At 43.1% G+C, this 14420-nt stretch overlaps 2 protein-coding genes across 7 annotated transcripts in view; both read left to right on the top strand.

Annotated features, from left to right (window-relative positions):
• LOC115139279 (SAM and SH3 domain-containing protein 1-like) overlaps window positions 1-3410 on the top strand; it is a 314224-nt gene extending 310814 nt beyond the window's left edge. For all 5 annotated transcript variants that reach the window (XM_065026290.1, XM_029676473.2, XM_065026293.1 and 2 more), the window contains one exon: window positions 664-3410. In XM_065026290.1, the coding sequence (XP_064882362.1) occupies window positions 664-924 (261 nt within the window). In that variant the 3' untranslated portion in view covers window positions 925-3410. The remainder of the gene's footprint in view (window positions 1-663) is intronic.
• Window positions 3411-5858: 2448 nt separating this feature from the next.
• The window catches only part of LOC115139281 (uronyl 2-sulfotransferase-like), a 128292-nt gene continuing 119730 nt past the window's right edge, over window positions 5859-14420 (top strand). For both annotated transcript variants that reach the window (XR_010465543.1, XM_029676475.2), the window contains exon 1: window positions 5859-6355. Coding sequence is in view for 1 of the 2 variants with exons in the window: in XM_029676475.2 (XP_029532335.1) it covers window positions 6127-6355 (229 nt within the window). In the remaining variant the exon portion in view is untranslated. The remainder of the gene's footprint in view (window positions 6356-14420) is intronic.

The raw sequence follows: 14420 nt of genomic DNA, 5'->3' as shown, positions 1-14420 counted from the left end.
GTGGGCTATGTACAGGTGCAGTAATCTGTGAGCTGCTCTGACAGTTGGTGCTTAAAGCTAGTGAGGGAGATAAGTGTTTCCAGTTTCAGAGATTTTTGTAGTTCGTTCCAGTCAAGTCGAGGATTGGTAGGATGGTCAGTTTTACAAGGGTATGTTTGGCAGCATGAGTGAAGGATGCTTTGTTGCGAAATAGGAAGCCAATTCTAGATTTAACTTTGGATTGGAGATGTTTGATATGGGTCTGGAAGGAGAGTTTACAGTCTAACCAGAAACCTAGAAACCTAAGTATTTGTAGTTGTCCACATATTCTAAGTCAGAGCCGTCCAGAGTAGTGATGTTGGACAGGCGGGTAGGTGCAGGCAGCGATCGGTTGAAGAGCATGCATTTAGTTTTACTTGCATTTAAGAGCAATTGGAGGCCACGGAAGGAGAGTTGTATGGCATTGAAGCTTGCCTGGAAGGTTGTTAACACATTGTCCAAAGAAGGGCCAGAAGTATACAGAATGGTGTCGTCTGCGTAGAGGTGGATCAGAGACTCACCAGCAGCACAACACAACACATTTGACTACAGGAAAGGTTACTACGGTGTCATTGCTATGTTTTATGTATATTTATGTATTATTATTACACAAAATTCCTAAATGTTTTTCCCGGTATTCCTCAGATCCCGTTTGGAGGTTTGACAGAGATGTGCAGGAAGCCACTCTCCCCAGGTCACGTGAGCACCGTCTCTGATTGGCTCGTGTCCATCGGCCTACCCATGTACGCCACACCGATGGCAGCTGCGGGATATGACACGTTGGGACGTGTGTCCTCTCTCACAGAGAGTGGTGTGTGGGAAGCGGGGGTGCGGGACGAGAGGCACGTCCGTAGACTTGTGAGCGAGGCCCGATTGGTCAGCACACACAGAGACGGACAGTCGTAACCGTGACAGTGGAGCCCATGCAGGTGTAACTGAGACAGTTGAACGGCTACAGCACAGTTGAGACTAAAGCACAGTTGAGACTAGAGCACAGTTGCAAATAAATGCAGAACTGAATAACTGTGAACGTGACCACAGCACAGCTTCCAGCACCTATTGAGACTTTTGACTGGACTACGGAGTGCGGGTGGTTTGCAGTTGCAGCCCAGCTAATGCTTGAGACTTATGAGCAGCAACCTGTTCTTAGGCCCCAGTCTTTATCAATCTGTCTCTCTCTCTTTCTATTCCTCTCTTTCAGATGTTTACGGTGAGATTGTTCCGACTGCCGAGAACAGTTATCAGATGCCTTTAAAACTGACTGTTCCCTTCTGAAACATCCCCCCCAGTCTTAGAAATACTGAGAACTGCCTTTGAGGAAATTAGCACACTTTTCTTACTCTTTTTTTGACTCTCCTTTTAAAGACTAAATTATGTTTTTTTCTGTGTTTCAGAAGTGCTTGATTTGTATCTCTTGTGCAAAGAGAAAAGCACTAGAGAGTAGTGAGAGGATGGCCAAAGCAATTTCTTTCAATGTGCAGATTTCACCTTTGTCGTTAATCCCATTGCTAAATGCTACAGTAGATTGGAGAACATGGTTTATTGCAGATAACACAACAACAAAAAATAACACAAAACATGAAATAGGCAAACATTTCTGTTATATTAAGATTTAAAATCCTTATTTTCTATCATGCTATAGTGTTTTTGTAATATACTGTACCATATATATTAATTTCAAGGTGTTTTTACAGTATGTGTTCAATAAGTATTGTGTGTCTGCTTTGTGGAATGTCAAAGTCTGAATGTCAGTCATTGTAAGTATAAACAGTCGGACAGATCTCGACATGAGTTTATACAGTATTTCAGATTATATTGCAGATGTCTTGGTTGCATGTAATCCTCCAATATGTCGGTCCTTACAACAACACTATCTACACAGTACCGCTCTGATAATCTTCCATGGGAGATCAGCTTTTCTTTGCAGACAATATCGTCTCCATATATCTATCCAGGCGGATTTTAAGTTGCCTTACCATTATGTAAAAAAAAACAATTAGAAGAATACGTATTCATGTACTCAGCGTTATAAATACAGCAGGCATTTCAACCCCCATCTTTGACTAAGGCTTGATTCCTCAAAGCCTCACCGGGCCAATATGTTTTGAATGTGCTTGTAATGACAGTGATTGTTAGTAGAAGACACACACACATGCACACACACGCTAGCAGCCACATAGCTCTGTCGGGTAGTGTCCTTGCTGTTCTTGTTAAGCACAGATGTTGATCCACATGAAGTCTAATTTAAACACAGTGTTCCATGTTCAACAGCCAGCCATAGACCAGCTCAGTACTGCAGGCCACAGAGACAGACTGAGACATGATGTAGATGATCCACTCAGAAGGAAGGGCTAAGACGAGTGCTACAGCTGTTCCACAGAGACCCAGCTAACAGCTGGTTTATCATGTCCGTCTGAGCCTCTCTTGGAAGAACAAGAACAAGAAGGGGGGTGTCTTAGAGAGAGACACAGTCAGGGAGTACAGATGAGAATGGGAATGTACTGAATCTCCATTCACTGACCAGCAGACCAGACCTGTGAGTCCCTAGCAGTGGATTCCTAGTCCAAGACCGGTGTGAGTGGAACCACCTACGTAATGTCATTCTAGTTATGTGAAGTACTACATATTGCAAACAATATTCAAGTCTTATCCCTTGTCTCGGGTTTCAAAATAGAAGTTTGCAGAGTGGTGTAACACAGGGGTGCTTTTGCAGTGGACACTCGATAGAAGTTTGATGCCTTTTCTCTTCAATCATAGTGGTGCTCCAGGTCAGCCTGGGAGACACTTGTAGGGGGAGTTTTTAAAGAAACAAAAATACCTACAATTTAAGATGTAAAAAATACTGTCACTGTAAAATGCACTTTAGAAAGTAAATAAAAAATGTTTAAGCAAAATTGGCAAAATGTTCTTTAAGTCTGTAAGCAGACATTTGTTTTCAGGTAATGTAAAGGGTTTGATTGAATGGGTTATACTGGTATTTAGTTATCTTAGTATAGTTCCCAATGCCAAGTCAATGTACAAATGTAATTAATAATAGTTCATGAATTAACCCATTCCAATGACTTAACTTCCAATTTACTTTTGCAGTCTTACAGAAAACGTAATTACATATATGAAATGGTTAACAAGAGTTGCACATTCTGTATATGTAATTGGTATTTAAATAACTTATTTTGGGTCTTTTCATATCAACTGTAATTACTATACAAATAGCAATACCTTCCTGCATTAGCCAGTGAAAAGCTACAGTGTTTATTGTAAAATATAAGTGTACAAATGATTTAATTTGGTTTCAACTAGCTAATGATTGTCTATAAAGATATTCTTGTGTATTGAAACAAAAAATGTCTAACTATTTGTCATTCTGAAATATAATAAAAACGCTATCGCCATCCTCTGTGTTTACACACACACACACACACACACGACGCACAAACTCACCACTTCTGTCTGATGCGAGGTGTGGGCAGTGAGAGTTATTGGACTATTTGACTACTGTGGTTAACACCTAAAACCTGCACCACATGTTGTTCTGTGATTGCTGAATTTCTTCTATTAATCTTCATTTTATGTGCAGATAATAAGTCTCAGTATACAATAACAGGCATTGCATTAACAGAATGGATTTGATTAAAACTCTCTGGATCCCAACACGGGATCTGCTGAATAAGAGCAGAGGCTGATTTCATTTCTCTGCGGTTTGGAGAGGGAAGAACAATCTGATTTACTTTTGACCCAAGGCTCCCTGGCATGGATGTCTGCTTGGCGCAATGAGTTCATGCCCTCTCCATAAGTGTGTAGGGTGGGGGGCGGGGGTTGCAGTGTTTGTGTGTGTGTGTGTGTGTTTGGGGTGGGGTGGGAGTGCAATCAGTGTCTGCCTGGCATAATTCATGAATCCCCTATCCAGCAGGTTTTCCCATGTAGCTCCCAACCAGGGGTTTGAAATAGAATGCATTCTGTTGTGTGTAGTTGTGCCTGGCTTGGAACGACACTGTTCCTGTCCCAAGCAAACAGGTTCCAGAACACATTTAACTCCCCCGTTAACCATAGCCATGGGAAGCAGAGGTGCTGAGGGTGTTTAGGGGTGCTGAGGGTGTTTAGAGGTGCTGAGGGTGTTTAGAGGTGCTGAGGGTGTTTAGGGGTGCTGAGGGTGTTTAGGGGTGCTGAGGGTGTTTAGGGGTGCTGAGGGTGTTTAGGGGTGCTGAGGGTGTTTAGGGGTGCTGAGGGTGTTTATGCTGGGGTGTTTAGGGGTGCTGAGGGTGTTTAGTTTGTTTAGAGGTGCTGAGGGTGTTTAGGGGTGCTGCTGAGGGTTTAGTTTGTTTAGAGGTGCTGTTTAGGGTGTTTTTAGAGGTGCTGAGGGTGTTTAGGGGTGCTGAGGGTGTTTAGGGGTGCTGAGGGTGTTTAGGGGTGCTAAGGGTGTTTAGGGGTGCTGAGGGATAAAATAAAAGTATAAGAAATTATAAAAAGTTTCCACAAAATTTGTGAACTAGGCCTTTATTACTCCTGTATGAGCAGAGACCCCCCTCTTTTGACCCCCAACGCAAAACATTTTCTTGCGGCCAAGCCGTTTATATTGGCCTTTCAAATTAGGGCCAAATTCTAACTGCCCACCAAGGCCAGCCCAACCCGGGTTGAATTTAAATGCCAATGAAAACAAGGTTTTAGTCTTTATAAACATAGAAATAGAACGAGATTCTAGATCTGTGTTTATACCCATGCTTTTTATGGCTTTGGTTAGACTGTTTCAAATAGAGACCATTGCTATGACTACAATACAGCTGCTATCACTAAAAGTGAGTTAGAGGACCAATATACAGTAAGTGTCTGTCTACGTCTGTCACCAGAATACGAACGTTATTGTATAGGATACGGTCTCATTGTACTATCTCAATCTGGGTCCAGCTGTTCTATGATTGCCACCAGAAGATTGTTGTATCTGGTCACGTGGTCGGAGAAAGCTGTGGTCAGTTAGAGGGAGAGATTTACGACCGGTTGTTGTGGCTTTACATTCCTCCTGTCTCCTTACTGCAGGCCTGAGGGGTAGAGGGAGTAGAGAGACACTAGAAAGGGAATGTTTACACACTCACACGTACACTTGGAAGGGTGAAGGTTGGCGGTCCACTCACTAGTTGTTTTGACTAAGTGGGCTTGCATCCCCTTAGGTAATTCAAATGTAGGCCTAATTAGTGCCTTACTCCTTACTTACCATAGCAAATGACCATCCTGACTCTGAGCATGGCTGAGGCAGTCCTTTCAATCACCATCCGCATGGAAAGAGAGTGAGGCTGTATTGTAGCCCACACACCACCCACTTTCCTCACTTACATGATGTAGCCTATACTTGTACCTATACCATAGGTATAGCATTCTTTCATAGGCTGCCTTACATACGACTTCATAATACACCAGTCTGTGTTGCCTGTTTGTGCCAACTACGTAGAATATACCTTAAAGCACACACAACAGACTTTTTTAACCCTCAAACCCAACCAGTGCCTTGACTTTGATTTTCTTATGCCACTTAGCACCAATTTGTGGTTATACTTTTTTCCTTTTGCATTTACAGTAATATTCCCCACCAAGAGCACCTTTGGTTGTTTTGGAATAGGCTACCTGCTAGCACTCTTTACTTATTTTATGTAGAGTAGCCTATATGTCCTAACTCGTCTTAATGTGTAGTAATGTCATATCCTAATTGCTAAGAACGAAACTCTGTAAAATGAAAAACCTGTCTTGACAGAATGACAGAAGGCCCACATGACCTATGTAGTCTGTTGCTGTACACGCGGTGACGCTGTTTTGCACCTAGACTCATAGAAAATATCTGCAGAATTGTTTTCTTCCACATTCAGTAATCTGACACCGCCGCTGGCTCAAAACATCTAAACCGAAGGATGAACCCACAACTTCATTGGCAGAAATAGTCCGAGAGAACAGACGAGAGAAACCGAACGGAGACGAAAACCGAGTGCGCAAATAACTCGTGGCGGCGGCGGGTGCCTGCGTTTCCTAATAGGTGTCCGTTTCAAATAATATCAAAGCAAGAAGTTTCACTTTCCACAGGCGGATGGGTGACTATCGCTCTCGGCGGCGCTTTGTGAGGAGGAGATGATGAAGAATTTCAGCAACAGTCCCCTTCACAATAACCAGACTCCAAACCACATTAGAGATTGGAACAACAAAAAGTTCGGTTTTCTCTCGGCGGTTCTGTTACGTTTTTCCCTGCGAGGTTATGGTTTTTGCATGGCTAGTCTATTCATCTTCTGTTTTGGGTCTCTGTTTTACCAGTTGAACGGAGGACCCCCCAACATTCTACTGGACATCCGACAGTATCTCGGTAAGAACTTATTATTGAAGAATTTATCTTCTGGTGGTGGTGATCGCTTTTGAGTAGCCTACAGTTTCGCAACATTACCAACGTGTACAATTAGTAGGCTTACGCGGCTCTTTGAGGACGTGTAACGGCAAGTTTACTGTTGCATACTGTTTACCACCCTCAATGCATTATCCTTTTCTTGTACTGCCCGGTTCGGGGCCAATGGGTCCTCTTTGATGACTTTTTATTAATGACCCAGGGACAGCGCAAATTTAGAGATGGCAGATTTACATTTCTTTATTTTTTTATTTTTTTTTTATTTCCAATAGTAAATCCATGTGATGATGTTTCTTCATATAAAGCTGGAAACATTGTGCCATAGATATTGTCACATACTCACATTGATTGATTCCAATTGTTGAAGAAAGAGACAGTTTAATTTGTGTGAGCACACAAAGTAGGTTTATCTGGAGCCTAATGACAGTGCTTCTTTGGTTGAGCAGTTGAGGGATATATTATTGTAGTCTAACCCCGACAACTGTAAAGATGAATACTATGTTACCTTGGTGTTTCTCGAAACGGGCAGATGCGCCCTGTGGACTGTCACATAGCGGCCCAGACGTGACACTTTGCTGAGTGACACATAACGCAAACAGGACGCAGCAGGTAAAAGTGAATTTATGCTTGATCGGAAAATGTGATCGGAAGCTTTTTATGACGATTGTGACGGAATGGCGGAGCCTCCGGAGGCATGAAGGGTCCAAATCAATCTTCATACCGCATCGCCGTGCATCTCTCAAATGTTGTAACAATGTGGAGGGCTCTGTATAGCTCCACATTGACAGGATCGGTTGACGGTACGTGATTGGTCACAGTAAATGCTGTACAGCCACTTCCAACCCAGACAGACCAGGCCTTTAGCTCTGTATTCAGATACCCATCAAAAGTCAATGATTCAGTCACTCCTTATCTGCTTCATCAGTATTCAACCATCAGTCAGTTCTTACCAAGAAAATGTTAATAACTTAATGTGCCCCATGGTCAGTGTTTCTCAAGTGTTAGATAAATGTTCTCATCTTCTCATGGTCACTTGAGGCCTGTTCGTTCTCTGTACAGCACCAGCCTCAGGTCCTGAGGTGATTTCATATCAGCAGATCACACACCTGGAACCGGCACACCAGTTGCCAGGAAGTGTGTGTGAATGTGGATTTGTTCTGTACTACACTTGTGTTCTGTTCTTACGGGGAGATTGTGTTCTTTAGAATGTGATATACTGGTAAATCTGGAAAATAACTAGAGTCACTCATCACACATTCACTGATCCCCCATGAGTGAATGAGTGAGTGATTGAGTGAAGGACACACACACACACACACACACACACACACACACACACACACACACACACACACACACAGTAAAATGAAGGAAGGACTGTAATGTGGATGAGGACTGACTGGTTCAGGATTCTTGCTGCCACCATGGCGCATCGGTCAGAATGCAATAAGGAATTTATGCCTTTGTAACTTTCAAACTCATTATTAGTCACGATTAATTCAGGATTATCCATAATCATGGTAGAATCCACATTAATATAGAAGTGTTCAGAAACAATTATATTTTTATTTACAATAAAAGGCACTCCAAAATTACTCAATAAATGATTTACCATTCATTTCTATTGGGCACAAAATCATTTGAAACAACCAAAACAAACGGCAAATGCATCCAACAAGTTTGTACAGTCACAGGCTTGATGTAGTCATTGTGTGCTAGGAATATGAGACCAAATACTGAACACATATAAGTGAATTTGTCCTAATACTTTTGGTCCCCTAAAATAGTGCTGTAATTTCTAAACGGCTCACCCGATATAGATGAAAATACCCTCCAATTAAAACTCATAGTCATTGTATCATTATAAATCCAAAGTTCTGGACTTCAGAGCCAAAACAACAAAAAGTGCCACTGTTCCAAAACGTTTGGAGTTCACTGAAAGCAGTCCTACCTAGGGGCCTGTCAGACACTGGGGCTACTATAAGGGGCTTCCAGGAGTAGGGGAAGCATTATGTAACGGTGACATAACTACACCATATCATCACTACTGCATTGGGGGAAGAGTTACCACTTACTAGGGAATCTGTATCAATCCGTTCCAAATACTGCATATTAAACTCTAGGACCCCTGACGTTGTCTTCTTCCCTCACACCTGCAGGTGGTGGAGATATATACATGAGGGGGAAAAGAAAAGGAGCGTAGAGAGGGAGGGACAGAGGGAGGGGCAGAGGGAGGGGCAGAGGGAGGGACAGAGGGAGGTAGCATGGTGAGATGGATGAAGAGAGCATGGGAACTAGTAGATTGTTTATGGAGCACTTTTGGATGGAACTGTAAGAGGTTCTTCTAGTGTTCTTTAAAGGTCCAATGCAGCCATTTATATCTCAATATCAAATCATTTCTGGGTAACAATTAAGTACCTTACTGTGATTGTTTTCAATTAAAATGGTAAAATGCTCTTTGCTATTAAGCTATTTCTAAAGCAAGAATTTAGCTAGGACTATCTGGGAGTGGTCTGAGTGGGGGAAACTGAAAACTAGCTGTTTTTGGAACTCTTTCTTATTGGTTTATTAATTAATTTACTGCCTGCTGATGTCACCAGGCAGACCAAAACTCCATCCCACCAAAACAGTCTGAAATATCAGGCAGATATTTTTCAAACAGCTCTTACACTAAAAGGGCAATATCATATTTGTCACAGTATTATTCCAACCTCATAGTGTGGAAATACTGTATATATAAAACACAGGAAAATCATGTTTTTGACTGCACCAGGCCTTTAAGGTCACTCAACACAATGGATGGCAGAATCTCATAGTATCTGTTTGCTTTTCTTACTCTCTGTCCCTCTTCTTTCATCTCTTTTCATCTCTTTTTCTCCCTCTCCTCCCTCACCGCTTCCCTCCCTCATCTTCCCGATCTGTCAGTGAGGGTGTGACAGATGTGATCAACAGAGCTAGGTGAGGTGAGGCACACACCGAGGGGAAATCCAAAACCTCCCAGGCTAGTATATATTGAAAAAGTTGGAATAATGCGGTATTGTGTGGTTGTCCCTCAGTGTCCCAGAGTGATGGGCAGCCCAGGGCAGACCAGCTGGCATTTATGTGAGACAGGCGATCAGGAGGATTTATTTACCTTCAGACACCAGTGTTACTTTTGGCTGAGGAGAGTGTGAGTGTGTTTTTCTCTTTGACTTATGCAGAGGTGTGTGTATTTGAGAGTGAGAGTGTCTGTATGTGTATGTGGGGATGTGTGTCTTGCTCACTCACGCAGAGGTACTGTAGGAGGAACAGGCCCTGTTTTGTTTGGGCCGGTGGGGAGGTTGGTGTTTGAGGGTGTCACTCAACATATCACTGTGGTAACTTGAACTGCTCGGGCGGATAGGCCCTCCGACTCAGATTTACTGTCCCTTTCCTCTCCGTTCCTTCTCATTAACACACGCACGCACGCACGCACACACACACACACACACACACACACACACACACACACACACACACACACACACACTGAGCAGGGACCCAAAATCCCCCCTTAATTCAATTATTTCTGTGGGCCGTGCCAAGCAGCCACCATAGATCCGCTATCCAAAGGTGTGTGTGTGTGTGTGTGTGTGTGTGTGTGTGTGTGTGTGTGTGTGTGTGTGTGTGTGTGTGTGTGTGTGTGTGTGTGTGTGTGTGTGTGTGTGTGTGTGTGTGCGTGCGTGTGTGTGTGTGCGTGTGTGTGCGTATACATGTCGAGGGTCATTTGGAGCAGAAAATGAGTTGAGATTGAGATGTAATTTTTATGGATGATTGTTTGGGTAATTTGCTGAAGAACTGTACAGTTAACTCAGTGAAAGAGAAATGCAGGCTCTAAAATAGTAGCATTAGAGTAATCGGAAGGCTACAGTGCTTCCACCCACCACTCATCTATCACACATGGAAACATCCTACCTGGCTCTTAGTTCAAATAGTACCTTTTTTTCTGAGTGTATAGTGAGACTATCTAGAATCTAAACAGTGCCACATAGGGTTCTACATGGAATCCAAAAGGGTTCTAATTGGAACCAAAAATAGTTCTATCTGGAACCAAAAAGGGTTCTATGGGGACAGCCAAAGAACCCTTTTAGAACCATTTTTTGTAAGAGTGTAGAGATGTTAATCTCAGCATCTGCTGATTGGACCAATTGTATTAATAGTCTTTGATATTCTCTGGCATTAGACCACCTGCCTGAGGAGCTGTGCCTGGAATTAAAACAGAGACAGAGAGGATAGAGGAGGATTCTTTTCTTTCTGTCTTCCTCCTCTTTCTCTCCTCTGAATGACTGCTTTATAAACAGCCAAGATACATTGGGTTCCAGGAATGTCCAGACAGTTGAAGATTCCAGTCTTACGGTGATGTGCTTTTAATGACCCGACCTACAGATCAGACGATGTTTGTGTGTTTGTATGTGTGCATGCGTGTGACATGTGTAGTGTGTGTGTGTGTGTGTGTGCTTACGTACGTTCGTGCACATGCCTGAGTGTTTTTCTGTGTGTGTGCATATATATACATACCCACAAATAGGTGTGTGCGTGTGCGTGTGTGTGTGTGTGTGTGTGTGTGTGTGTGTGTGTGTGTGTGTGTGTGTGTGTGTGTGTGTGTGTGTGTGTGTGTGTGTGTACCATACCCCAGGGACCATATAGTCCAGCTACATATAGTCCAGCTATATAGTTTGCCTCCATTAATCATAAGAGCTGGGTGAGTTTACACTGTCAGAGTCTCACAAACTGTCTCAATGAGCAGTGCTCTGCTCAAAAGCTCTCTGTCACCACTATATACCCTCACAGACCCTGGGTCCAGACAAATAAGAAGTGTTGACCGGAACGTACAGAGGGGTCTCCTTCTCCCTGACCCAGGCCTCTCAGAGCCACCAGAAAAAGTCATCAAGGGCAGAGGAGCCCTCTCTCTCTCCCCCTGCCTCTCCCGCTCCCTCCCTCAGTCTGCCCATAACAGGACAGGAAGAGAGTGACATTTTTAGGTGATTTCATATGAAATCAAGAATCTATAGTTTGGCTGCCAACCAATTAGGATTAACACCTGCTAATATGACCAGCAATGTCACTCAACTGTGATGTGAACACCAGTAAAAACAGAGAGAAGGGAGAGAAAAGAGACACACCAACACACCAACACGTCTAACTGAACACGGGTGATTAAAAGCATCACTCTAGAGTGGACCCCACTGACACATGAGTGTCACACACACATACACACGTCACACACATACACACGTCACACACACACACGTACACACACACACACACACAAACACACACATACACACGTCACACTGATTAGACTGACGTAACACAGTTTGACTTTCTTACACAGTGTGTGTGTTGTCGGCTACCCGCAACTTATTCTGACAACACCAGGTCTCCTACGCACATAGTAATGCAACCACATAGACTTTATAATAAACATATAGGCAAGACAAACAAACACACGTGTAACACTAAGGAAGTTGTAGCCGATTTCCGCCACTTGGATTAAAGAGGTGAGGGAGTGTCCAGGGAGAAGGAGAGTCTAGGTGGAGGAAGGGCACTATACCTAGAACACTACATTCACGTCTTTACAGTTCCATACTTACTTAAAAACCACCGTCACCGTTCGCGTCTTCCCACGGTACGCCGACCTCGGCGTGGCAAAGGGGATCCCCTGAATGAACAAACGCTGCCTGCCTGATATACTGTGTTGACTTCATTAACAACTAGGCACACCTGGGACTGTCAGACCAACAAGGGGGCGTTCACAATACGTTCAACGGTTCTACCCCATTACATCTGCACTAATAGACATTGGCGCAATCGTTCCATATGCCCACTTTCAGCACTGGGGGCACACACACACATGATCACTGTCAGAGACACACACACAAGCACACATTAGACAGACACAAGCAAAGAGCCTTGAGGAGCCAGCCGGTCACTTAAGTGTGATTTTTGGCACTGACTTGGCCCTCTGCTCCACTCACACACCAGCAGGCCCATTCCACACTTCCTGTCTAAGGATATTAAAAACAACGGTCAGATTTGACTCATTCATATGTTATTCCCACAGACTGACAGATTTAGTGTTGGAGCCTCTTTAACCAGGGGAAGGGGTGCCATCCCATTGGAACAGTACCCAGGTGTCACACAGGTGTGAGGTTTCCATAGAAACGGAATGGCATAGAGGTCATTGGTTGGTTGAGTTGTTACTCACAACCTGAGAATGCATAGTACCAGGTTTCCAGTTGTGGACCAGTCTGGATTCTGTGTGAGGGTTGCCAGATAATGAGATTGTTAAAAATAAAAAACTTTTCAAGAGGTCCAAGTACCAGGAGACAGTGCCTTTTCACATCGGCTTGTTCTGTACATGTATATACGTGATACACAGCTGTGAATATACAGCCAGGTCGTTTAAGTTACGTCTGAATTGGATGTCAATGGGGTGGTGGATGGGTGTAATCCCATGTCTCTGGATCAGAATGTTGTGTGTTCAATATTTGTTTATTTTAACTTTATCCCAAACCTTTATCGTTAACTTAACCATTTGGAATGGGTGCCTAAAGTTAACCCTTAACTTCTACATTTGTTGTTTGGAGAAATGGAATGCTACAGAACAGCAGGAGCAACAGAAACACTTCAAAAAATGACGTTTGGAGCAACTTCAAAATTTGACTTTTAGAGAACGTGGATGAACGTTTAATTCTGCAGTGAGACTGTGAGAGCTTGTTGGAAAGTAAGCCATTATGGTCTGGTATTGCATCCCGGCAAAATAAAATGAGTGGTATACGTTCCAGTTTGCGCTGTGGTTTCGTGGAGAACACTTCCATTTTGCCAAGGCCGAGATGGGTGACCGAGACGCATGCAGACAACAGTTGAGGCATCAATTCAGGCGACAAGTGGAGGCCTAATGACAATGGCAGATTGCAGATTGTCATTATAATACACGTTGTGCTGTTTTGTAACTGATGTCTCTTTCCAGTCATCAAATTGTGCTGTTTTGATGCTGTCATTCTTTTGGAAGTGGACGAACGTGGAAGTGTAGTTTACAGGAAGGGGGGTGTCTTTAGGGAGGGATGGTTTGACAATCAGATGAAAACATCATGACTGGTTGTGTTTATGCCACATTCAAAAGTAAAACATGTTAAAAGTTATATGACTAATCTTTACTAGGCTATGAGGCCCACAGACATCATATGAAATGAAGAGGGATAATATGTCATTCTATGATTACACCTAGACCATAAAACACTTTGGAGTCTCATACCGGTGAGATTGGCTGGTGATTTATAAAGATAAAGTAGTGTAGGGATTTGGCTCCTGTTGTGTACAGTTACATATTGATTATGGCATTAGAGATTAGATTGACTTGAATCCAAGGTTGTGTGTCAATATTTTAAAGTGGCTTCCTGAACCTGTCTCTTTTCATTCATACTTATCTACACCAACCTGGCAGGTGAAACCAAGCCAAGCGCTAGCTTCTTCTATATTGTTTTCACCCACTGTGTGCAGTCTATAGAGGAAGGAAAGGAGGCAGGATCACAGTATTGAGAGACAACCCAAGTGTATGTGCATCATTTCACCCACTCTCCTCCTAGCTGACACACTTACATCATTCAGCACCCTGCCCAAATAGAAGCTTGTTTTAACTACAGTCTGTGGTAACTTCTCCTGCTTGAGAAAACAACAGGCGTCCTTCCCTACTGTGTTGGGCTGTGCACTGTTTGTTTACCTGTTTCTTCTAACCCACATGCTGCCTCGTTAACTGAGTTTAGGGGTCAATAAAGAGGGAATGTGTTTCATATGACCGGCATGCCTGCCAGAGAGACAGCCAGGTGTCAGGGTGATGCTCCCTCACCAAGTCTGTTTTTTTTGTTGACTAATGGTTCAAATGGTTATACCATGGATCATTTAGTTATCAGATTTTTTATTTTAGGACCCCTGTAGGTATGTAAAAAATATATATAAAAAAATGATTCGATAAAATATTGAATTTGGCCTTCACTATTATAGCCCATAG

This window comes from Oncorhynchus nerka, linkage group LG13, assembly GCF_034236695.1.
Source record: "Oncorhynchus nerka isolate Pitt River linkage group LG13, Oner_Uvic_2.0, whole genome shotgun sequence".
NCBI classification, from domain to species: Eukaryota; Metazoa; Chordata; class Actinopteri; order Salmoniformes; family Salmonidae; genus Oncorhynchus; species Oncorhynchus nerka.
This window is presented reverse-complemented; position numbering and strand designations above follow the sequence as displayed.